Raw genomic sequence first — 24418 nt, forward strand, 5'->3', positions numbered from 1 at the left:
ATTTACCTACCACATACCGTCCTGATTCTGGTCCTGGATTGTCACCCAGTGTTCCCATCTGTCTCTGATGTCACACCTCCATTTCCCAGCTTTCTTCCCAATTCTCCTATGAACAAGACTCTGCAGTGGTTACTTCTGCGGAATTAGATAAAGAGGAGATTGAAGTTCCTATTGTAGCAGTGGAGCCTGTAAGTACAATGGTATTTTGCACAATAACCACGGGTGATGTGTTCTCACGGGTGAGTGCTTAGTCACTATAATAACATACAGACCAGCTTTTTGTCACCGTATGGCATTACCACCTATTCCTTGATCAGGCCCATCATCCATCCATCCACCCTGGCGTTGGGTTATGCGGTTTTGATGACTTCTGTCACTGGTGAACACGCAGCTTCTGGGGCATCCTTCACAGCATCTTCTCATGAAGCCATGTCCCCTTACCTCCTTGTAACCGGCTGCTCTGTGTTCTTATGTTTGCAGTTTAATTTTGGAGATGTTGTGGTCCACCAAGCCATTCATACAATTGAGTACTGCTTGGGGTGCATTTCTAATACAGCCTCATATCTCCGACTCTGGGCCCTGAGTCTGGCACATGCCCGTAAGTATCTGCCTGTTTCTGGTTTAACATTATTCTAGAAAAGTACAATAGGTTAGCTTAACATATGATAACTTAAAGGTGCACTCTGATCCAATGTGTTATGCCTAGTGCAGGGCCTCAGGGGGGGCGAGGCATTCTCTACTCGCATGTATTCGTGCACTACCGCTTAGGACCTTCACTAAACATGACATGGTGTATTACTTTTGATTGAGTGTTCCTTTAAAGGTTGGGTATCCAACCTTCACACTGATGGGGGATTAGGCACATCGGTGTTCGGCTTCTCCATTCACATGAGCCACTAGAGATGTCCAGGAATCAGACACTTCTTCCCCTTCCTGATGGTTTTCAGTCTGGACTGAGGCCTGCAAATGCCCCAAGTGAATAGAGCGGTGGTGCACATGTGACCATCACCCAATCTGGAAGAAAAAAAAAACACACACACACACAAAAAAAAAACCTTCATGAAGCTTTCCATTTGCTAATCTACTGATGGACAGATCAGGTGCAACAAGTAAAAGGGGTCTCCTAACCATCTGGAATTGGAGGAATACATAAGTGAGGTTGGGGGAAACATAACTATGAACTTGAATATGGAAACCATAATAAATGCTGATCTTCCGTTTGCACTTGTGTAGTATGAGATAATAATTTTGGTCTTTATTGTCCTGCAGAACTCTCAGAGGTCCTGTGGACGATGGTGATGCATTTAGGTCTGAATGTGAGGAGCCTAGGAGGTGGAATTCTCCTGGTCTTCGTGTTTGCCGCATTCTCCACACTCACCATTGCCATCCTGCTTATCATGGAGGGTTTATCTGCTTTCTTGCATGCCCTCCGTCTGCACTGGTGAGTAGTAAAACCCAGTCACAAGGTCTCCTCTTTCTTTTTTTTCTTTTTAAACTAATTTTTATTGAAATTTTCATGAAATACACAATCGCAATAAAAAAAAACAAAAGAATTCTGCCACAACAAGAGGATAGGTAGCTCAACAATAGCTAAAATAATATGGATGTGCATACATAAAGGAAAAATTAATAAGTAATGCAGAGAGTATAGGGAAGACGACAAGGGAAAGAAGAGGAAGGGTAGTGGTTAGACACCTTGCAGGGTACAATGGGCATCCCAGAAAGACCATATGGCATTGAAGGCCTCCATCATACGGTTAAGGGAGGCGGTCAGGTACTCCAAACTACGGACATCTGTCATATGATCAGTGGTCAAGCATGTCACCACTCCATTCACTGGGACCATATTGTACAGGGCTCAGCTGTCTTTAGCAATTTTATAGACTTTCAGTAGCATGGTAGTGCACATGCTTAAAGGGATACTATCACTAGAATCCCTCCTTAAACTAAATACACGTAGGAGTAGTCTTAAGAAAGGCTATTCTTCTCTTACCTTTATTATTCTGATCTGCGCTGCCGTTCCTTAGAAATATCTTCTTTCTTCCTTATGTAAATGAGTTTTCTCGCAGCACTGGGGGCGTTCCCCAGCGTTCAAACAGCACTGAGGGATGTCCCCAGTGCTGCTTGAAAACTCTCCAGCTACGGCCTCTTCTTCTCTGCCTTCTTATCGGGCGATCCCCTTCTCTTCATTCCAAAGTGCCGACTGCACATGTCATGAACGGGAGAGGGCACACGAAAATGGCTGACTGCGTTTGTCCGCCGACCATATTCCTGTGGCCTCTCCCATACAGCCACAGGAAAATGGCCAACTGACTTGCACATTTGGCGCTTTTGGACCCAAAGAAGAGGAGCACGAGAGAAGAAGGTGCAGGCGGTGAAGAAGGTGGAGGCCATCGCTGGAGAGTTTTCAAGCAGCTCTGGGGACGACCCCAGTGCTGCGAGAAAACTCATTTACATAAGGCAAAAAGAAGATATTCCTAAGAAACAGTGGCGCGGATCAGAGTAATAAAGATAAGAGAAGAATAGCCTTAAGAAAGGGGGCCTCATTCTCATGTATGATGAAGGTTTGCGTGGTCTGACCCCAATCTATCAGTACTTGCCCCCTATTCAGTAGAGCTACAGGTTGGAGATTACTAGTCTAAAAAGTGAAGTAATAATTCAGTCAGAGCTTTCTATCTACAACAAAGAAACAAATGATCTACTAGGCGGCTCACATGGAGGGGATCAATATTGCATGCTCGCGGTGGCGTGAGTGCTCAGCTATACAGCTGCTCTAATTTAAGCTTGGAATCTCAATGAAACCTGAGACTTTGTCACTTCTGTACATGCGGGACATACCTGTCATACCCCTACCACATGGAAGAAACAAGCCTGCTGTGCCCTCGGTGCGCCCCTGCCTCGTATAATAATTATCACACCTGCCCGCTCTCTCCTGGGGTGGTGAATGGGCACGCACATAATTTACTGTTAGGACTCGCTGCTGCATTTTTAAGGAGTCACTTGCTCCAAGGATGGAACTCTTAGCTGACAGATGGTTCTAGTCCATATCATGTGGTGATGGGTTCAGCAGCAGAAGGGTTACGGTATACATCATGCAGTATAACATTGTACTGGTGCTAGGCAGCAATAACCGTGCAGGCAAGAGTTTCTATTGGGTTGGAGGCATGGGGGTCAGTGCATGAAATGTCAACAACAACTCCTCGGTATGGATCTTACAAAATTATTGAAGCTTGATGGTCCTTAAGGGGTTACTATAAAGGCATACTCTAACCCGTTGCTTGTTGGCAGATGTCAGGAACGCTCTGGGTGATGCATGTGACATCTGACTAGTCTTGTACCCAGGTCCTCTTGTAGTAAATAAGATCTAGGCACATGGGACGTTTGGCTTATTATGGCTGCATCTGTAATTCTACTGCCTAGTGTAATATCTTACACTTGATCGGTCTCCTAGCACAGTGGTAGTGATAGATGGTACTGACGTTATTTTCCTGTGGGGGTACACTTGCTGCCATCTTACATCAGAGCATGGTGCCCATACTGCGTAATAGAGCATTAAAGTCAGAGAAGTATTCTCCTGTTCTCCGTTATACGAGAGACATGTCCATCTTTGGTGTATGTTGAACTTCCACAGTGGAGGGCATTAAAATGGTGGTTTTTATGGAGGGTTACGCATTGTCTATATTCTAGCAGTGAAATTTCCCACAGACTACAGATTCTTTATCTAGACATAAAAAAGGAATAGATGATACTGATCAGATGTTGGCACGCAGCCTACTGTTACAACATATGATAGTCATGAAGACAGCAGGACCACGTACAGGGTCCCAGTGAGTATAGGGGGTACTGTACGCTATACATGACCCCTCACTGTGAGCAGTTCCTTATACGGGACTCTCTTCAGCTCTTCCTAACCAGAGGCAAATAGTTTTTTTCCCTTATTTGGGTTGAGCCTGTGGAAGCCATGGCAGACCTCCAGCATTCCTGCCGCTGTCCTCCCCGCTCTGCACAGAAACTAGTAGTCTCCTCAGCCTTCTCCAGGCACAACCTTAGGTCTGTGGATGTATTCTGCACAGATTTGGCTGCAAAATCCGTTATGTCTATTGATATCATAAGCCGGAAGCTGTTCTCACACCTCTCCTAGACATTCGCCGGAAAATAGACAAGCGGTCGTACGATAGCTTGTGTATGTCAGTGACTACTCTAATAATGTCTCCTATACTGTTATCTATTGTTGTCAGACTGTGAGCTCGTGAATACGCAATACATGCACGCCGCAGTGTCCTAATGTGCTGTTATTTGTCATGGACTACTAGGACCATACTGAGAGCAATATCACAAGCCATGACTTGCGCTGGGCCTAACACAGTTAAAGTAGATGTTTCAACTTCTATATTGTCCTATGGTTAGGATAGACTATTACAACTGCAGTCCATTCTCCTAGTAGCCAGAATGGCTTTAAGAAATGTTGGCCACTAGGAGGGCTGAAAGAGTCTCACAAAATGGTCATATTGGACCATGGGCCTTCTCATGAAGACTAGATGCAAACATGCCAGGCTTTACTGCTGACCAAGAGGGACGTCATCTCCTTAGAGTTGGATCAGTTGTACTATAGAGAAGCAGCTTATATACTTATGCCATGTTCACATTTGTGCCGTTATGTCCATTTTTCTGATCTGATCGGGCAACCAGAACAACGGACACATGGACTGCTAAAATAGTTGATGCCAATGGTGCCCAATGAACGCCATTGACTATAATATGATACATTAGATGTCCGTTCTTTTAAACCAAAACCACCGGATGATAAAGTCAGACTTGCAGTACTTTGTCATCTGGAGATTTTCATTAAATATTGCGACCGAGTCTTCAAACGGAGACTTGAAGTCAGGTGTGAATGTAGCCTTATACTGCAAGGAACGAAACTGTAACTGTTTCATAATCCAACATGGTGGGTGACATTTGTCCTGCAAAGAAGACACCACAGCGGGTTTTAGTGACATCTGTGCTTTGTCCACTGTAGATTCATCTGTATAAGGGTTAAAGTATCTTGGCCCTCACATGACAAAAATTACTAATAAAGTCAGTGTATGGAGATGCTTCAGCAACGTGACACTATGGGGTTAACTCTGCCCTGACAGTCTAAAAGTTCAGTGTTTGTAGTGAATGTTTAGGCCAATGCTTATCCCGAGAGACTCATTACCAGCCCTGTGTGAAAAGTGTCATAGCCATGAGGGCAGAGTAACAGCTGGGTGCAATTGTATATTGCTATGGTGCAACTCTACCACATAACCCGTATAATACAATATTTTACTATAAGATATTGTCATCTAAAGCTGCATTATGCCTAATAAAACTCATCTCAGAAATGGGAACTTTCTGACAGTCACTGAGAACAGGGAGTAATGCTTATTAACTAGAGCTCAAAGAGGTTCTGAAGCAGCACATGTTGTCCTTGGATGACTTTGACGCCACTGCTAACCCATTTGCCCCAGGTGCAGCAACAGCAATATAATAAAAAAGGTATATAGAGGATTTCATGTCGATCACATTGCTTTAATATTGACTCTGAATCTCTTTCTCCACCAGGGTGGAATTCCAGAACAAGTTCTACGTGGGAACAGGGTTTAAGTTCATGCCCTTCTCATTTGAGACCATCAGAGAGGGCAGATTCGATGAGTGAATTCATCCATCCAGATTGTGCTCCTCTGCCTCCCCATCATCCTATCCTGCCGTGGTGCATTGATGTGAAACCTTACCTGTTCTTCACGCTTTATAGGTCCGCAGTAGTCTTACGATGGTCCATATTTGTTGTGTTGCACAGGAGCCTCAACATCCAGTTAGTAGCCTTCCAGAAGTGGAGAATTAACAAGCCTTGGCCACTAGGGGTCACCCAAGTCAGTCAGTGAACATAATGTAGCTTGAAAGTACCATTGATCTGAATGTACAGACAGCAGGGTTCTTTATGTGCACACATCCCGGTTCTCCTCTCCATCCTCTACCTCGTTATTTTGCTTAGTATGTAATGATATTGTATATTATATGGTAATTATCAGTCACAGTCAGTAATAGATCTGTATTACCTCGGTTCCTACAAGACGCGGTCCTTGTTGGGATTCAATTTGGAGCTCCATCCATCTCATTTTTGGAGCCTTCTAGTGGACACCACAATGTTGGCAGTAGGTACCTTATGTTAATTGCAAGGATTCTTGAAACTTTTAACCCCTAGATCACCACAGAGGACTTATGCTAAATTCTTCCAAATGCTTTTGTGATCATTACTATAAGCTATCTTAAACCATTTGCAGCAACGTCATCAATCTGCAGGGTGTGGGGGTCAACACCATATTACTAAAACGTTCCCGAAGCAGAATTGTTAATACCAGTGCACATATAAGGACAGCAATGAAAGATCCAATGTTGAGCACTGACCTGCAGTACGGTGTTGTAGTAGAGATTGTATTATGACAGACCTAAATTGAGCAGTACCCCTTATTAATGGGCTACGAGAACATCTCTCCCCCTTTATAAGGCAAGTAAAAGACCCTATTCCACATTTAGAGGAGGCTGTAAAAAGGGTTTACAGTGTATACACCTTTTTACACAGTCTGGAGGTAGGCATTTTGCAGGCCAAGCTTGTACCAAGTATCCCCCCTTACCAGGACCTGGTAACACTACAGACGTGTTGTGCACTTCATGTCCAGTAAGTGAATTGGTTGCATTTATGTCGTACTGGCTTAGCCTGTAAGAACTCTATCGCCACCTAGTGGACATTGTGCGCACTTTTGCCTTTCAAGTACTAAGATCCATCGTTGCCGACAACGCTCACTGTCTCGTATATGTTTACATTAGTGATTCCGCCATTTGCTGTCAGATTCCAATGATGTGACCCTGTTGTTGCTGCTGTGAATCGGTAAATGAAGTCTCCTTACTTGTGATAATAAACCTTTAATTTATGACAACCTGGAAATGGTCTCTTGTCCTCCTGTTTGTCGTGTTACTTCTCTCTTCTGCGCAATCCACTCCTAGCTGTACTGACACAGCACGGCTGCAGGTAATAACAATGCCATGCTGCTCACCTGCCAGACAATGTGCACCACTTCACTACCTAAACCCACCTCTTCATCAAGCATCGGGGCTTTTGGAGTTGTTAACATTAACATGGCCCATACAATTCTAGTACCCACAACTGCGTATATCAAGAATATGGTGAATGAACAGTGCCCAGCATGGAAGCAATACTGGGAGCTGCAAGTTTTGGTAAAAATCTGATCTGTGGGGTCCTAACAACCTAAGAGATGAGTGGGGTTTGGACCACTTCTGATCAACTGTTTCAAGGAACCATGGTGCTTCTGTGAGCGTCCTCACCGTTTTGCTATTTCCATTCCACAGATTGTGCAATGTAATTACAGCCTATGATAATATCACGTCTGCTATAAAATAGATGGAGTTTGATGTAAATAATGTAGGGACCCCACAGAGTATAATATGCTCCATCCCCACAAAATATAATAAGTCTTCAGCATCCTCTTCTTCCTGCAACTGAGGTCACGCACCTCTGACGTCACTGATTGGTCCTCAGCTGTCACAAGGGGTTTGCTGACGTCATTATGCTGGCATGCCCTACGTGTCTGTTGGGGCCCAATCAGTCTAAGGCGTGTAGCCTCAATCACAGGCTGGAAAAGCCCTGAAGAAGATGCCGGGTGTTGTCAGAGTTCCAAAAGAGGTGACTTTAAGTATTCGTTATATTTAATCACCTTCCCTGGACCTCTGATATTATATTCTGGGATCTGTGGTGACCCCAGTGTATAATAATAATAGCAATACTGGAAGAGGGCATAACGCCAGGCCCCTTTCCATTAACAACATGTATAGTGGTTGGGGAAGCAAGCTCTCTGGTCGCTGTCATGGTGATGCAGGGCCCCAGCAATCTCTAGCGGGCCCAGTACCCCCTGTGACCACGATTGTTACCAGCCCTTCACTGATTTTTAAGTAAAGCAGTGAAGGTCCAGTAGTGCCCACTAAAGACAGTTCACCAGTTCCCCATGGGCCAGTACAACCTTTGACATCAAAAGAAAAATGCAGTAAGTTGAAACAGCAAGCCATCCACACTAATAGACATATACACTACTCTCCACTGAAATTACAATACCAAGTATTATCAGAATTATGGGAATGACCGGATCCATAGACATATTAATGATATGCAAATGATTTAAAAAATGCAATAAAAATATCTTGGTTTATTATTGGGTATGAGGTTCATGCATAGAAATGGTATGTTATGCCACGCTGTATGTACTTGGGCACACAAATCATCAAGATAGGCCGTGGGCAGCTCCTTTTCCAATTCCCGACCAATGATGCCCTAGATTTGCTCGATGGGAGACAAGTCCAGAGACTCTGCAGGCCATGGTAGCATGCTCATACTAGCAAAAGCAACATGTGTCTAGTGGTGTCCTCTTGTGCAACGGATTCCGGGATACTTTGGAGAAACTGCCATACTGTTGGTTTCATGATGAAATCCATGTAACGCAGAGCTGTGAGTATACCTAGAATGAAGAATGGAGGGTTCTGTCTACCTTACATTATGCCACCAATGCCACAATCCTGGGAGTGGGACATACCCTGTGAGGCCTCTTCATGGCTATTTTTGCATTCGAGACAAAAGCGGGATTCAATGCTAGAGGATAGACCTCCATTCCGGCCTCCATTACCATCTTGCTGTGCACCATGATAGCCTTTGAGCGTAGTGGTATAAGATCAATGGACCACCTGTAGCTGGATGTCTTTTTCATAGGCCGATGTCCTGCAAACACCTGATGGTTTGTTTTGCACCCTAGGTTTTGGATGCGACACCCAATTTGATGTGCAGTACAGAAAGCATCACTTCCAGTCGTTCCATTTGTGTAGCGTCGTCTCTGCGCACCTCTTGTTATTCTAGTTTGTTTTTGTTCTCCCAACCACTGAGACATGCAGCGTGGAACAGCTCTGACATCTAGGCCTGGCCGCGCCGTGATCTGCTGGAGGTGAAAGATATCTAAAAATCCTTAGTCGCCTGTTCCTTGTGTTCCAATGTCTATCACCATGGCCTGGTTCTGCTGCTCTGGTGTTTCCCTGCCGCACATGACCACTGAGGCCATAGACACGTGACGTTCTAGTGCTGTGGGGACTGCACTGGGAGACAACACAGCACCCTCCTGGGCCTCATATTAAAAACGTGGTTATCCTTGACAACCCCTTTAAGGTGGCATTTGGGCTTTATTAAAGGGGTTTTAGCCTTAATTAGGAAACACCTGGGGCATTATTAATAAGGGGCGGTGTTTAAACTGTGTACACAGGGACATTATTAATATAAAGATGCACTTGAGGGTATTATTCATTCTAGGGGGGGTTATATTGTATATTTTATAATGGGGTAGCAGCAGGATGGGGGCTTTGGGTAGTTGAGGACAAGGTGAGTGCCTGGAAAGGTGAAGAGTCAAAGATGTCTGTGTTGCAAACTTTACAGAGACAAGTCACAGCTGGAAGAAGTGGTCATGGCGGTCCAAAGGGAAGAGTCTCCAGTAAGTAACAAAATGTAACTGCACTGTATTCACCTCAGTGGTCTGCAGAGCCCTGTGTAGAGCCGATATCTACCACTATAAGGTCACCGTATAGTGATAATATGGGTATACCTAAGTTGGGGGCTCACTTGGACGTGTTTGCCCCCTGTGCTGAGCCCCTAGCTACACCTCTGACCACTGGATCACATCTGCATTCAGGTCATTCCGTTTCCGTTTTTCTCTCCGCATTTTTCGTGCAGAAATCGAGCAGAAACCACATGAATCCCATGATAGTCTATGGTGTCTGTGGGTTTCCTAAGGTAACCACTTTTTTATGTGGATTAGGTTTCCATTCAGGGTAACCCAAATGGAAACTAATGCACAGATGTGAACCAGGCCTTACACTATGTGGGGCTTTAGCCTTGAAGCTTTCACCTGTTTTTCATGGTTAGCCCTCTTACTCATATATGGAGTGATGCGTCCAGTACACAACTCAGGGTAGGTCCTATTCCTGTCTGTTTTACGGCCCAGATTTATGTCATTCATGTATGATTTTACCATGGAGCATACAAAGCATTAGACTGGCCCGCTAGCAGACCGCAGCGTACAATATTAGCACCAAAAGAGACCGGAGGGAATATTATACTATGGGGGGAAGGGGATGTTCTTTGGAGCATATTATACTGGGGGGAGGGGGACTCTGGGGGGTATATTATCCTGTATCTGGCCACTGTGGAGTATTATACTAAGGGGGGGCCTCTTAGGAGCATTTTACATTTTGTGGATTCACTGTGGAGCAATGTCCTGGTGGGCTCTGTGGAGCATTATATGGAGGGCGGCTAGGTAACATTATTTATACTGTGTCTATATGATAGTAAACTGTAAGATACATCGGGGAGAGCGCCTTCAAATTCCTGATGGCAGCCCTGTGTGCAATGCCAGTGTTACAGCTTTCTCACTACAATCTTGCGCATGCGTGCAGTGCTCTATGGCTATAGCACACCCCATACAGCACTGTGCATGAACCAGACATGGAGGTATTGGGGAATCTCACAGTACAATAGGGGATGACAATTCAGTGCGCAGTGCTGGTTGCTGGATAGTCAGCACACATTCAAGATCTCAGTGTAGGCTATTAGCAGGAAGATGTTGGCTGGGCCCCCAGAACAAGTTTCTCTGGTGGGCCCTAGGCCCTTCAGCATACCTCCCAACCGTCCCGATTTCCGCGGGACAGTCACGATTTGGGTGACATGTCCCGCGGTCCCGGTTGGAGGGAGGTATGTCCCGATTTCAACTCAGATCTGCGTCCAGAGGACGCAGATCTGAGTTGAACACATATGCGGCTGAAGGAAGGAGCTGACACAGGTCAGCTCCTCGCTTCGCCGCTGCGCGCCTCTCTCCCTGACACATATGCGGCTGAAGCGAGGAGCTGACCTGTGTCAGCTCCTCGCTTCGCCGCTGCCGCCGGTCTCGCTGACACATATGCAGCTGAAGCCAGGAGCTGACAGGTCAGCTCCTCGCTTCAGCCGCATATGTGTCAGCGAGAGCGGTGGCAGCGGCGAAGCGAGGAGCTGACACAGGTCAGCTCCTCGCTTCACTTGCATATGGGTCAGCGAGAGAGGCGCGCAGAGAGCAGCGAGGGAGCGGAGGAGAAGGTAAGTTTAATGTGGAGGTGGAACATGACACTGGGGGCAGATGAAGGAGAGGACGGCATGACACTGGGGGCAGAGATGGAGAGGACAGCATGACTCTGGGGCCAGAGATGGAGGGGACATGAATCTGGGGCCAGAGATGGAGGGAACATGAATCTGGGGGCAGAGATGGAGGGGACATGAATCTGGGGGCAGAGATGGAGGGGACATGAATCTAGGGGCAGAGATGGAGGGGGGGCATGAATCTGGGGGCAGAGATGGAGGGGACATGAATCTGGGGGCAGAGATGGAAGGGGGACATGAAACTGGGGGCAGATGAAGGGTGTATATGAAACTGGGGGAGAGATAGAGGGGGGACATATAATTTACGGGTGACTGTAGGAGGATTATACTGTGTGCGGGCACATGAAAAATTAACGAGTGGGCAGAGTCAACACAAAAGTGGGCGGGGCTAAATTTGCCGCAACACGCTGCACATTTTGTTCCTCTTTCCGTTCTTCAAAAGTTGGGAGGTATGCCTTCAGTCTCTGACCGTACTATGTTTGTATGGCATTTTTAAAAATTGAAGCAAATATGCATTCCAGTCCAGTCCCATAGATGGCGCTGTTTGCCTACACGTGGCCATATTACAAGGTTCATGCAGGTGAGAGCAGGAATATTCAGGGTTCATGACATATAAGCCCTCCAGGGACTGCTGCTGTGCTGGCAGTGTGACACAAAAATATCAGTAAATTAAGATCCGTCCACAATGTGACTCCTCCAGCGCTCCCCATATTCACAATTATTGCTTCCTGGCGGATGTAATTACATGATGACCCCCCCAGGATTTATATGTTGTTCAGACATGACCGGCTCCTAGCTGATTCACCTCCTAGGTAAATGTACAGTATGGTGCACTGCACGCAGCATTAATAATACACGTGTGACATATGTGACGTATGCCATCATATGCCTCATGTTTGACAGGTCAAAGTCCGGATACCATTGTTTTCAAGTTACTGGATAGTGGTATTGATGACACTAATGTGTTACTAATTCAATGTAATGTGGCCACAAGGGGCGCTGTTGCACGGTCTATGAATGTTCCCTACATTCCCATATGTGAGTAATGAGTGTGAATTCCTGCAGTCCACGCTACCCGCAGACTCCTTGTTCCCACAGTCATCTTCCCAGGCCGGACACTATAATTATCACACGGATACTACAAACACCCGCACGTTTTAAGACTTCCATTTGCAATAAAAGACACCTTTCTTTCTACATAAAAGGCCTAATGAGGACGGGGGCACTCGGGGCAGCCATGTGACCTTTAAGGTTTTAGCAGAAATGGATGAAATTACTTTCACGCTGGATATTAAAGTAGCACTCCGGCAGAAAGATGTGATAGAGGTACATGATGTAAATGATAGTAAAGGTAATCTTACTGGAGGCTGTGTTTGTGAGTTATCCACCTCCTTCTGGTCCTCAGCAGGGTCATGTGATCAGCAATAAGACTCTCCAAGTGACACAGCATCTTATGTGTGGACCTTAAAGGAATGAATGGAGACGCTGACTTCCTCTTCACACATAAGATGCTGAGTTACTTGAAGAATTGGAGTGTTGGCCACATGACAGAGCTGAGACCCATAATGGAGTGTTTAATTCACAAATACAGCCACTATTAAGAAAAGTAGCACAATTTCTACTACAGTTAAAGGGGTTGTCCCATCTTAAGGATCCTATCTATACTGGTAGATTAATTGAAGACCTTCCCTAAAAATATATCTTTAGAAATGCTGCTTTGTTTGCCTGCTATGTGAACTTATTCCTCCCATTGTTTACACAGCGCTGCTATAACCACGGACCTGTAGGACAAGTGGCATCACTTACTCAGTGCTGGCAGGAAAATCAGTTCAGCTCATTGCAGTTTGCTGATAAAGCTTGGTCTGTTATCTCTCTATGTAAACACCCAGATAACACGGAGTCCCTTCTGTACAAGCATGTGCATATTATCTGATCTGCACAAGTATTATGCTACCTCAGAATGTCCCGTTCAGCAAGGGGGGGAGAAATACAGGAATTGAGAAGAGACTGCTGAAAGAGTGAGATGGGACAACCCCTTTAAGGTGTGTTCAAGTGACAGATATCTTTCGTAACATCTCTGTACATGCACACATAGGGGGCATTCACACTACGTAACGCCAGCGTGTATCACAGCCGTACACGCCGGCGTTACAGCAGGGCTGCCGTACACTTCCCATTCATTTCTATGGGAGCCGGCATACGAGCGCTCCCCATAGAAATGAATGGGCTGCTTCTTTCACTGCGAGCAGTCCCATTGAAGTGAATGGGAAGTGCCGGCGTGTACGGCTCGGCATGAGCAGAGCTTGCCGTATACGCCGGCACTTCCCATTCACTTCAATGGGACTGCTCGCAGTGAAAGAAGCAGCCCATTCATTTCTATGGGGAGCGCTCGTATACCGGCTCCCATAGAAATGAATGGGAAGTGTTCGGCAGCCCTGCTGTAACGCCGGCGTGTACGGCTGTGATACACGCTGGCGTTACGTAGTGTGAATGCAGCCTTAGCTAAGCTGAGAATGCATGTGTTTTGTGTGCAAGAAGGGATCAAACTGAATTCACCATTAATCACTTAATATGTATGGCCAGCAAAGTTCTCATGATCGGCAAGTTTCCCAAGCGTCCATGTGGCTGTGGCTGGTACTGCAGCTCAGCTCTTTGGTTCTCATGGTCGGTGACGGTCCATGGGGTCATATCCCTAATCACACATTGATGGACTGTCCTAAGAACAGGCTCCGGTCCCTGAATTCCCTTCAGTACCAGAATACATAACCGAATACCTCGGGGACTGAAAGCTAGTTGACATTTCTAAGCATCAGCAATAGCCTGGCAGGAAATTGCCTTGGTTCTGACCCGTCACAGTAGCTACCCAGGAATTCAGTTCTGTTATTTTTCCAAACAAGGTCGTGCTGAGAATTTGAGATTTCAGCCCACGAGGCCGACGATTAAAATAGAAACTTCAGATTTGTGTCGAGCTCATGAAGTGTGGGAAGTTTATCTATTGTGAGTCGCACGCCACTTCCTCCAACCTCTAACCCTGGCGGGAATGATCACAAGACCCCATGTAAAATATTTCTATCTTTATTTACAAAAAAATTCATATTAACAAAGTGACAATGACAAAATAGAATATTCCTAGTATACAGTATAAGGGACAAGCAGATCATTTCATGTATGGCAGAAGCACAGGACACAGGGAAGGTACCAGCCAAAAAGTGCATCGTAGGTTGGGGCAAGGTGGGTGATATTGGCACTGGCAACATGAATGAGAAATTTAATGATTAAAGGGGTTATCCATGTTAGATCTGTGAGGGTGTGACAGCCAGGACCCCTGTAGATCAGCCGCTCTGGGACAGTAATGTGTACACTCATTGAACGATATGTAGTGGAGGTTTTAGACACTGCAGCATTGCCTTGTAGACTGTTTTGGTGATGCTGCAACACTTTGTATGGACAGTGGGTGATGCAACACCTGACACATTAATATTAAAGGATGCCGCGCTGTCCTGGAGCTGCTGAGCTGCACAGGTCCCGGATGTCAGTCCCTCACAGATCTAATATTGACAACCTATCTTAAGGATAGGACATCACAATATTAAAAAGTGGAAAACCCCCTTTAATGAACACGTGTACTGTAGGACACTTGACCCTGTAATGCCAAAGTAAAGTTGTGATTTTAATGTGTAACTCCACTGTATGTACACAGACATATATACAGTTACTGTGCACTTGGGAAGCAGGTTCTCCACAATGGATCTACACCTTATATTTGCAGTATGGATGGAAGACCCCTACTCAATTTGTCCCAGACAACCTCAACCTTTAGATGGGAGAGCCAGGAATGATAAAAACCTAAGGCAGCCATAGATATTAAGGAGGACCTGCCGGCTATCCTGACATGTCTGTTATAATACATCATCAGCATCTTTTCATAGAAGTCTATGTTGTGCTGTTCCTGTTATTCCTCCTGGAAATGTAGAAATAAATTGCCATTCCTATTGTCACGCGTTTCCATATGCAGCGTCAGCGCTGACTGGACACCAGGTGGCATCATTTCTTTGTTATTAAAGGGATTGTCCAGGAATGATAGGAACTCAGGAGGAGCCGACGTTGCTTATACCCGGTGCTTAGCTGTATAGTTCCAGTTACCTTTCCATCCTGTGCAAGGATTGGTCAAACTTAGAGGTCACTGGTATGGAACTGATCCCTCACCAGAAACCGCTGAGGCCAATGAGTGGTTATCCAAGACTCTGGAGGGAAAGGGGACTGAGACTGTATCAGGGAGCACCAAAGATATGTGACTAATACTTACATTTTTTAACTATTAATAACTAATAGAGATGAGCAAGTAGTACTCGATCGAGTAGGTATTCGATCAAATACTACGGTATTCGAAATACTCGTACTCGATCGAGTACCACTCGCTATTCGAATGGAAAAGTTCGATGCAGAACCAGCATTGATTGGCCGAATGCTATACAGTTGGCCAATCAATGCTTTTTCTTCTCCTATATTCTCTGAAGAGATTGATCAAATCTCAAAAATAGGATAAAAAAGATAAAATATAACTTTTATTTACCTATGCTATTAAAACTTTAGCACAAACAACACACACCTTTTCGTGAGAAACAACTTGGTGCCAGGGAGAGAGTATGACACATGTGTCCAATCACACTAACTCCCTGTCATGTATAGCCGGACTAACTCTCAGTATAGTTCCTGCAAGGGACTCTCAATACTTCTCAGCATATCATTCCCAGGAGGAGTGGGAGGGACCCCGGGCACGATAAAGAGGTGCCTGTCAGCCGGGCAATTTACCGCTGACAAAGGGAGCGGCGGTCCTGCTGGCGGTCAGAATATCAACCGCACTTTCTTCACAATAATGACAGCAGTTTCTACTGCTAATAGACAGAGGGAGAACTATTATTATTGACCCCTGATGAGTCAAACGAAACGCGTTGGGTCAAAGAAAATACGCATTTTTTACTATAGTCGGCGTTAACTAATCTGTACTGGGACTTAACCAGCATTTAACCCTTCCCCCCTGGTTGGCGCGGCATGTAGCCGGCACTCCAGAAGGCTGGGGAACGATATGCTAAGCACTATTGAGAGTCCCTTGCAGGATTTATACTAAGAGTTAGTCCGGCTGTATAGGGTCAAAGAAAATACGCATTTTTTATTATAGTCAGCGTTAGCTTATCTGTACTGGGTCTTAACTAGCATTTAACCCTTCCCCCCCTGGTTGGCGCGGCATGAAGCCGGCACTCCAGAAGGCTGGGGAATGATATGCTGAGAATTATTGAGAGTCCCTTGCAGGAACTATACTGAGAGTTAGTCCGGCTATACATGACAGGGAGTTAGTGTGATTGGACACATGTGTCATACTCTCTCCCTGGCACCAAGTTGTTTCTCACGAAAAGGTGTGTGTTGTTTGTGCTAAAGTTTTAATAGCATAGGTAAATAAAAGTTATATTTTATCTTTTTTATCCTATTTTTGAGATTTGATCAATCTCTTCAGAGAATATATTTAAATAATAGGACATTAGTGAAAACTACAAAGCACTGTGAACTTTTTCTTCTCCTACCTTTAAAAGACTTCTATGTGCAGCTTCTCCGTGGCGTCTTCTGGCTCTGAATTCACTCTGCCAAGCATCGGGCCTGGGCAGAGCCGACTACGCATGCCTGCTTGTAGTGCGGGCATACGCAGTCGGCTCTGCCCAGGCCCGATGCCTGGCAGAGTGAATTCAGAGCCGGAAGACGCCGCGGGGACGCTGCACGGAGAAGACTTCTCAGAGGATCCAGCCCGACCCTCGCTCGTGGACTTGGTAAGTATAATTTGATCGAATGTTGCCTACCCCTGAAACGAGCATTTTCCCCCCATAGACTATAATGGGGTTCGATATTCGATTTGAGTAGTCGAATATTGAGGGGCTACTCGAAACGAATATCGAATATTTTACTGTTCGCTCATCTTTAAATAACTAGTAATTTTGTTTGTACCCCCACCCCAGCTTCCCCTGAGTGTTCTACAAGTCCTAGAAAAACCCTCTATGGCCTAGACCCCATGTTGTGAAAATGCGGCGTTTTAGAGTACCTGTAAAGTAGATGGGATTCTGGCTAGTCCTATCCACACATTGCAGAACAATATCCGCAGCGGAAATGGTGAAAATTCAAAAACAGACACTTTTTTGTAAATCACAGCTTGTCAATTTTTGGCTGTGGCTCACTGTGTGGGACCTTAGTCTCAAATGGTTTATCCAATTCATTGTGAAGAAAGTTTATTGAAACAAATAGGGGGATTTGTCAATGTTATCACACCAGTTTTCTGGTGCACAAGTAGCGATGGAGGAGGAGGAGGAGGGCAGTGGTGAAGGTGCAAGACAGGTTGACTATCATTTGTGCTAGAAAACTGGTGTGAATCATAGTCGAAATCTATGCCTGACTGGTGAGGGCGTCACTTGTGGTGCACAGGACCTCCCGCGAGGCTCCACAATTATGAAGGAGCCGGAGCTTGTCACTAATTCTGACAAATCTTCTACTTGTGCTCACAGCATTACACCTAGTGCATGGTGCGCCGGCCCTAATCTATCTCCCCATAGTCTAGGTGCTCTTTGAATACAGTATCCTCTGCTGTCAGTCACGTAGACACCTATATATAGTCCTGATGTGCTGACAGTACAGAGGAGACATGACATTTTAGGAGCCCATATAGAACTTATTTCAATGCATTTCATGTAACTTTTATCAGACAGTTGTGTCTATTATTTCTTTAGAAAAATAAAATAACCACATTTATAAATAGATCATATTTTACACAAGTAAGAATTTTCCAAATAGGGAATATTTACATCTTAAGTGAGTAGGTTACATGATGAATATATTCAGTGTCTAGTGGGTACTGTGTAATAGCGCCACGTTCACACAGTTATTATATCGGTGCATTCTAGCATCCCTATCACAATACTCGAACCTCCTATGGTTAATCCTAACTGAACAAAGATCACATCACGACCTCAGCACGGCTCAGATGGTTCATTCAGCTGTAATATGGGCAGTAGAATGTGTCGGCATTACAACCATGTGAAAGAAGCCGTATTCTTACATGTGCCTTTTTAGGCACAAATGTAACCAACAGCCAAAAAAAGTTTTAGATGACTATTGCCCAACCCACAAATTGGCTGCAAAAATGGTGAATGGGCAATGACTAAATTTTCTAGTAATCTGTACAATATGGCGCCCAATAGCAAAGCAGAGTGTCAGTACCTAGGAATAGCAGACTACAGCCTGTGTGCTCATGCGGCTGCCTCTGCTTCATCCACCAAATAGTTACTGACCTCCATGGGGAGCAAGCATCCATCACAAAGCAGACACATGAATGTGCGACACCCATGCTGTAAGTAAGGCATAGTGATGTGGACACCCGGCACCAGTGCGCCTACTGGTGCCAACCATCTACCGCCTGCCCGTAATATTCACCAGATCACAATTACCGCTGCAATGTATGAAAATAGAATGATCTATATCTAACCCAAAATGAACATTTTCTGCATAAAATACAACTTCATCATAGAGAATAAAAGGCTAGATCTTCCGATGGGTCAAATGGATGGTTTGATCTTCAAGAGGTGGAGATAATGTGAATGTAAATGTGCCCTGGACATTAATGGGAGGCTTTGTGGGCACTACTGGTTGGTATGGTTGTAGGGCTTAAAATGTCCCACAAATGTAGATACAAATGCTGGGTAGGTTTGGTTTCTGTAGATATCTGCAAGCAAAGTCAATGTTTTAGCCAGAGGCATAACTTCAAGCTCCTAGGTCCAATCCAAAATCTGCGATATGGTTCCCACATATCATGTGCTAACTAAAATATTGATGTCTTCTTATTTTGTGGAGAGGCTTCTGAGCCCCCTCACACTCCAGGGCCTGATAGTGACTGCCACCTCTGCACCACCTATAGCTGCGCCCCTGTTTGTAGCCGTGAGATATAAGCTAGGATTCTGGATGAAAATGGCCAATGCAGATACCAAGCGTAAAAGCTTAGTTTTTAGCGCCATCGGCTTGGACTAAAACATCAATTGTCAGAGATCAAGTACAACCCCAGATCTTCTAGATGCCACAAAGTGCTCTTCATAGTCATGCTTTAAAGGGGTCAAAATTGTGGCTATATGGCCATAGCAGGACTGAAGCCTTATATATGGATAACGTCTAAGATTCAGATATATTCCACAGGCAATAAGGCACCAATAAAAAACACAGTAATGCCTACAGTTCAAAAAGTCAAAGAAAAAACTAAGCCTAGTTCGAAAGGACCCGTTTCATTCCCGCCATGTAAGACAACTGGTACAAGATGTAAACCTCCATATCCAGTCTTCAAGGACAGAACCTGCTTTGGTTTGAAACAAAGATCATCCAGATGTTAACACACCACCTCAGGCTGAATTTCCTTTAGGGCTGTAAATTGGTTCCTAACGCCATTGAGGTCAGTCTCTATGGTTTCTCGGCACGGACAGTGAACAGTATATGATGCCAGAAGCACAATTTCTTCTGGAGCTTCAGGCGACTCCAGTTCATCACTTTCGTTCGGCTCAAACGTAATGGCCTTCAAGGGTTCGGGCTCTTGGTATGATGCAAGCCAAGCATGTTTAAGGCACTGGTCAGCTCGAGCTCGCTTCCTGTTGAGAAATAGTAGAGAAGGGTTATTGAGTTATCTTACATTCCTATATAGCGCCAGCAGGTTCTGGAGAATTTACATATATTGTCATCGCTCACTGTCCCAAATAGTGCTCGCAACTAGAGATGAGCGAACACTAAAATGTTCGAGGTTCGAAATTCGATTCGAACAGCCGCTCAATGTTCGTGTGTTCGAACGGGTTTCGAACCCCATTATAGTCTATGGGGAACAGATACTCGTTAAGGGGGAAACCCAAATCCGTGTCTGGAGGGTCACCAAGTCCACTATGACACCCCAGGAAATGATGCCAACACCTCTGGAATGACACTGGGACAGCAGGGGAAGCATGTCTGGGGGCATCTAACACACCAAAGACCCTCTATTACCCCAACATCACAGCCTAACAACTACACACTTTACACACTCAATACCACCTCTCTGACAGTAGGAAAACACCTTGAAACATGTGTATTTGGCACTTGCAGTGAGGAGAGCTTGTCACCAGCAGTGAATTTGGCCCTTGTAGTAAGTTGAGGTTGGCACCAACATTTGTTTTGAAAATCAGGGTGGATTGAGCCTCTAACCAGCAGAGTTTGGGCAAATTCATGGTGGAGGGAGCCTCTAAAAACCCCAGTTTGGACCAATTCATGGTGGAGGGAGCCTCTAACCAGCCCAGTTTGGGCAAATTCATGGTGGAGGGAGCCTCTAAAAAACCCAGTTTGGACCAATTCATGGTGGAGGGAGCCTCTAACCAGCCCAGTTTGGGCAAATTCATGGTGGAGGGAGCCTCTAACCACCCCAGTTTGGACCAATTCATGGTGGAGGGAGCCTCTAAACAGCCCAGTTTGGGCAAATTCATGGTGGAGGGAGCCTCTAAAAAACCCAGTTTGGACCAATTCATGGTGGAGGGAGCCTCTAACCAGCCCAGTTTGGACCAATTAATGGTGGAGGGAGCCTCTAAACAGCCAAGTTTGGACCAATTCATGGTGGAGGGAGCCTCTAAAAACCCCAGTTTGGACCAATTCATGGTGGAGGGAGCCTCTAACCAGCCCAGTTTGGGCAAATTCATGGTGGAGGGAGCCTCTAAACAGCCCAGTTTGGGCAAATTCATGGTGGAGGGAGCCTCTAACCAGCCCAGTTTGGACCAATTAATGGTGGAGGGAGCCTCTAACCAGCCCAGTTTGGACCAATTAATGGTGGAGGGAGCCTCTAACCACCCCAGTTTGGACCAATTCATGGTGGAGGGAGCCTCTAACCAGCCCAGTTTGGACCAATTCATGGTGGAGGGAGCCTCTAAAAAACCCAGTTTGGACCAATTCATGGTGGAGGGAGCCTCTAAACAGCCCAGTTTGGGCAAATTCATGGTGGAGGGAGCCTCTAAAAACCCCAGTTTGGACCAATTCATGGTGGAGGGAGCCTCTAACCAGCCCAGTTTGGGCAAATTCATGGTGGAGGGAGCCTCTAAAAAACCCAGTTTGGACCAATTCATGGTGGAGGGAGCCTCTAACCAGCCCAGTTTGGGCAAATTCATGGTGGAGGGAGCCTCTAACCAGCCCAGTTTGGACCAATTAATGGTGGAGGGAGCCTCTAACCAGCCCAGTTTGGACCAATTAATGGTGGAGGGAGCCTCTAACCACCCCAGTTTGGACCAATTCATGGTGGAGGGAGCCTCTAAACAGCCCAGTTTGGGCAAATTCATGGTGGAGGGAGCCTCTAAAAAACCCAGTTTGGACCAATTCATGGTGGAGGGAGCCTCTAACCAGCCCAGTTTGGACCAATTAATGGTGGAGGGAGCCTCTAAACAGCCAAGTTTGGACCAATTCATGGTGGAGGGAGCCTCTAAAAACCCCAGTTTGGACCAATTCATGGTGGAGGGAGCCTCTAACCAGCCCAGTTTGGACCAATTAATGGTGGAGGGAGCCTCTAACCAGCCCAGTTTGGACCAATTAATGGTGGAGGGAGCCTCTAACCACCCCAGTTTGGACCAATTCATGGTGGAGGGAGCCTCTAAACAGCCCAGTTTGGGCAAATTCATGGTGGAGGGAGCCTCTAAAAAACCCAGTTTGGACCAATTCATGGTGGAGGGAGCCTCTAACCAGCCCAGTTTGGACCAATTAATGGTGGAGGGAGCCTCTAAACAGCCAAGTTTGGACCAATTCATGGTGGAGGGAGCCTCTAAAAACCCCAGTTTGGACCAATTCATGGTGGAGGGAGCCTCTAAACAGCCCAGTTTGGGCAAATTCATGGTGGAGGGAGCCTCTAAAAAACCCAGTTTGGACCAATTCATGGTGGAGGGAGCCTCTAACCAGCCCAGTTTGGACCAATTAATGGTGGAGGGAGCCTCTAAACAGCCAAGTTTGGACCAATTCATGGTGGAGGGAGCCTCTAAAAACCCCAGTTTGGACCAATTCATGGTGGAGGGAGCCTCTAACCAGCCCAGTTTGGGCAAATTCATGGTGGAGGGAGCCTCTAAACAGCCCAGTTTGGGCAAATTCATGGTGGAGGGAGCCTCTAACCAGCCCAGTTTGGACCAATTAATGGTGGAGGGAGCCTCTAACCAGCCCAGTTTGGACCAATTAATGGTGGAGGGAGCCTCTAACCACCCCAGTTTGGACCAATTCATGGTGGAGGGAGCCTCTAACCAGCCCAGTTTGGACCAATTCATGGTGGAGGGAGCCTCTAAAAAACCCAGTTTGGACCAATTCATGGTGGAGGGAGCCTCTAAACAGCCCAGTTTGGGCAAATTCATGGTGGAGGGAGCCTCTAAAAACCCCAGTTTGGACCAATTCATGGTGGAGGGAGCCTCTAACCAGCCCAGTTTGGGCAAATTCATGGTGGAGGGAGCCTCTAAAAAACCCAGTTTGGACCAATTCATGGTGGAGGGAGCCTCTAACCAGCCCAGTTTGGGCAAATTCATGGTGGAGGGAGCCTCTAACCAGCCCAGTTTGGACCAATTAATGGTGGAGGGAGCCTCTAACCAGCCCAGTTTGGACCAATTAATGGTGGAGGGAGCCTCTAACCACCCCAGTTTGGACCAATTCATGGTGGAGGGAGCCTCTAAACAGCCCAGTTTGGGCAAATTCATGGTGGAGGGAGCCTCTAAAAAACCCAGTTTGGACCAATTCATGGTGGAGGGAGCCTCTAACCAGCCCAGTTTGGACCAATTAATGGTGGAGGGAGCCTCTAAACAGCCAAGTTTGGACCAATTCATGGTGGAGGGAGCCTCTAAAAACCCCAGTTTGGACCAATTCATGGTGGAGGGAGCCTCTAACCAGCCCAGTTTGGACCAATTAATGGTGGAGGGAGCCTCTAACCAGCCCAGTTTGGACCAATTAATGGTGGAGGGAGCCTCTAACCACCCCAGTTTGGACCAATTCATGGTGGAGGGAGCCTCTAAACAGCCCAGTTTGGGCAAATTCATGGTGGAGGGAGCCTCTAAAAAACCCAGTTTGGACCAATTCATGGTGGAGGGAGCCTCTAACCAGCCCAGTTTGGACCAATTAATGGTGGAGGGAGCCTCTAAACAGCCAAGTTTGGACCAATTCATGGTGGAGGGAGCCTCTAAAAACCCCAGTTTGGACCAATTCATGGTGGAGGGAGCCTCTAACCAGCCCAGTTTGGACCAATTAATGGTGGAGGGAGCCTCTAACCAGCCCAGTTTGGACCAATTAATGGTGGAGGGAGCCTCTAACCACCCCAGTTTGGACCAATTCATGGTGGAGGGAGCCTCTAAACAGCCAAGTTTGGACCAATTCATGGTGAAGGGAGCCTCTAAAAACCCGTTTGGACCAATTCATGGTGGAGGGAGCCTCTAACCAGCCCAGTTTGGGCAAATTCATGGTGGAGGGAGCCTCTAAACAGCCAAGTTTGGGCAAATTCATGGTGGAGGGAGCCTCTAACCAGCCCAGTTTGGACCAATTAATGGTGGAGGGAGCCTCTAACCAGCCCAGTTTGGACCAATTAATGGTGGAGGGAGCCTCTAACCACCCCAGTTTGGACCAATTCATGGTGGAGGGAGCCTCTAACCAGCCCAGTTTGGACCAATTCATGGTGGAGGGAGCCTCTAAAAAACCCAGTTTGGACCAATTCATGGTGGAGGGAGCCTCTAAACAGCCCAGTTTGGGCAAATTCATGGTGGAGGGAGCCTCTAAAAACCCCAGTTTGGACCAATTCATGGTGGAGGGAGCCTCTAACCAGCCCAGTTTGGGCAAATTCATGGTGGAGGGAGCCTCTAAAAAACCCAGTTTGGACCAATTCATGGTGGAGGGAGCCTCTAACCAGCCCAGTTTGGGCAAATTCATGGTGGAGGGAGCCTCTAACCAGCCCAGTTTGGACCAATTAATGGTGGAGGGAGCCTCTAACCAGCCCAGTTTGGACCAATTAATGGTGGAGGGAGCCTCTAACCACCCCAGTTTGGACCAATTCATGGTGGAGGGAGCCTCTAAACAGCCCAGTTTGGGCAAATTCATGGTGGAGGGAGCCTCTAAAAACCCCAG

General features: G+C 46.2%; 2 protein-coding genes across 7 annotated transcripts in view; one reads left to right on the plus strand and one right to left on the minus strand.

Annotated features, from left to right (window-relative positions):
* The window catches only part of ATP6V0A1 (ATPase H+ transporting V0 subunit a1), a 51331-nt gene extending 44364 nt beyond the window's left edge, over window positions 1-6967 (plus strand). For 5 of the 6 annotated variants that reach the window (XM_075277250.1, XM_075277253.1, XM_075277249.1 and 2 more), the window contains 3 exons: window positions 481-598; window positions 1270-1441; window positions 5587-6967. In XM_075277250.1, coding sequence (XP_075133351.1) covers window positions 481-598; window positions 1270-1441; window positions 5587-5680 — 384 coding nt within the window. In that variant the 3' untranslated portion in view covers window positions 5681-6967. Of the gene's footprint in view, window positions 1-89; window positions 189-480; window positions 599-1269; window positions 1442-5586 lie in introns of all 6 variants that reach the window. The other variant, XM_075277254.1, reaches the window with a different exon arrangement.
* A 10183-nt stretch (window positions 6968-17150) lies between these two features.
* The window catches only part of LOC142208639 (serine/threonine-protein kinase 17A-like), a 47725-nt gene continuing 40457 nt past the window's right edge, over window positions 17151-24418 (minus strand). Inside the window, exon 7 of the mRNA XM_075277268.1 lies at window positions 17151-19923. Within this exon, the coding sequence (XP_075133369.1) occupies window positions 19668-19923 (256 nt within the window). The 3' untranslated portion in view covers window positions 17151-19667. The remainder of the gene's footprint in view (window positions 19924-24418) is intronic.

The sequence above is a fragment of the Leptodactylus fuscus genome, chromosome 6 (assembly GCF_031893055.1).
Source record: "Leptodactylus fuscus isolate aLepFus1 chromosome 6, aLepFus1.hap2, whole genome shotgun sequence".
In the NCBI taxonomy this organism is placed as follows: domain Eukaryota; kingdom Metazoa; phylum Chordata; class Amphibia; order Anura; family Leptodactylidae; genus Leptodactylus; species Leptodactylus fuscus.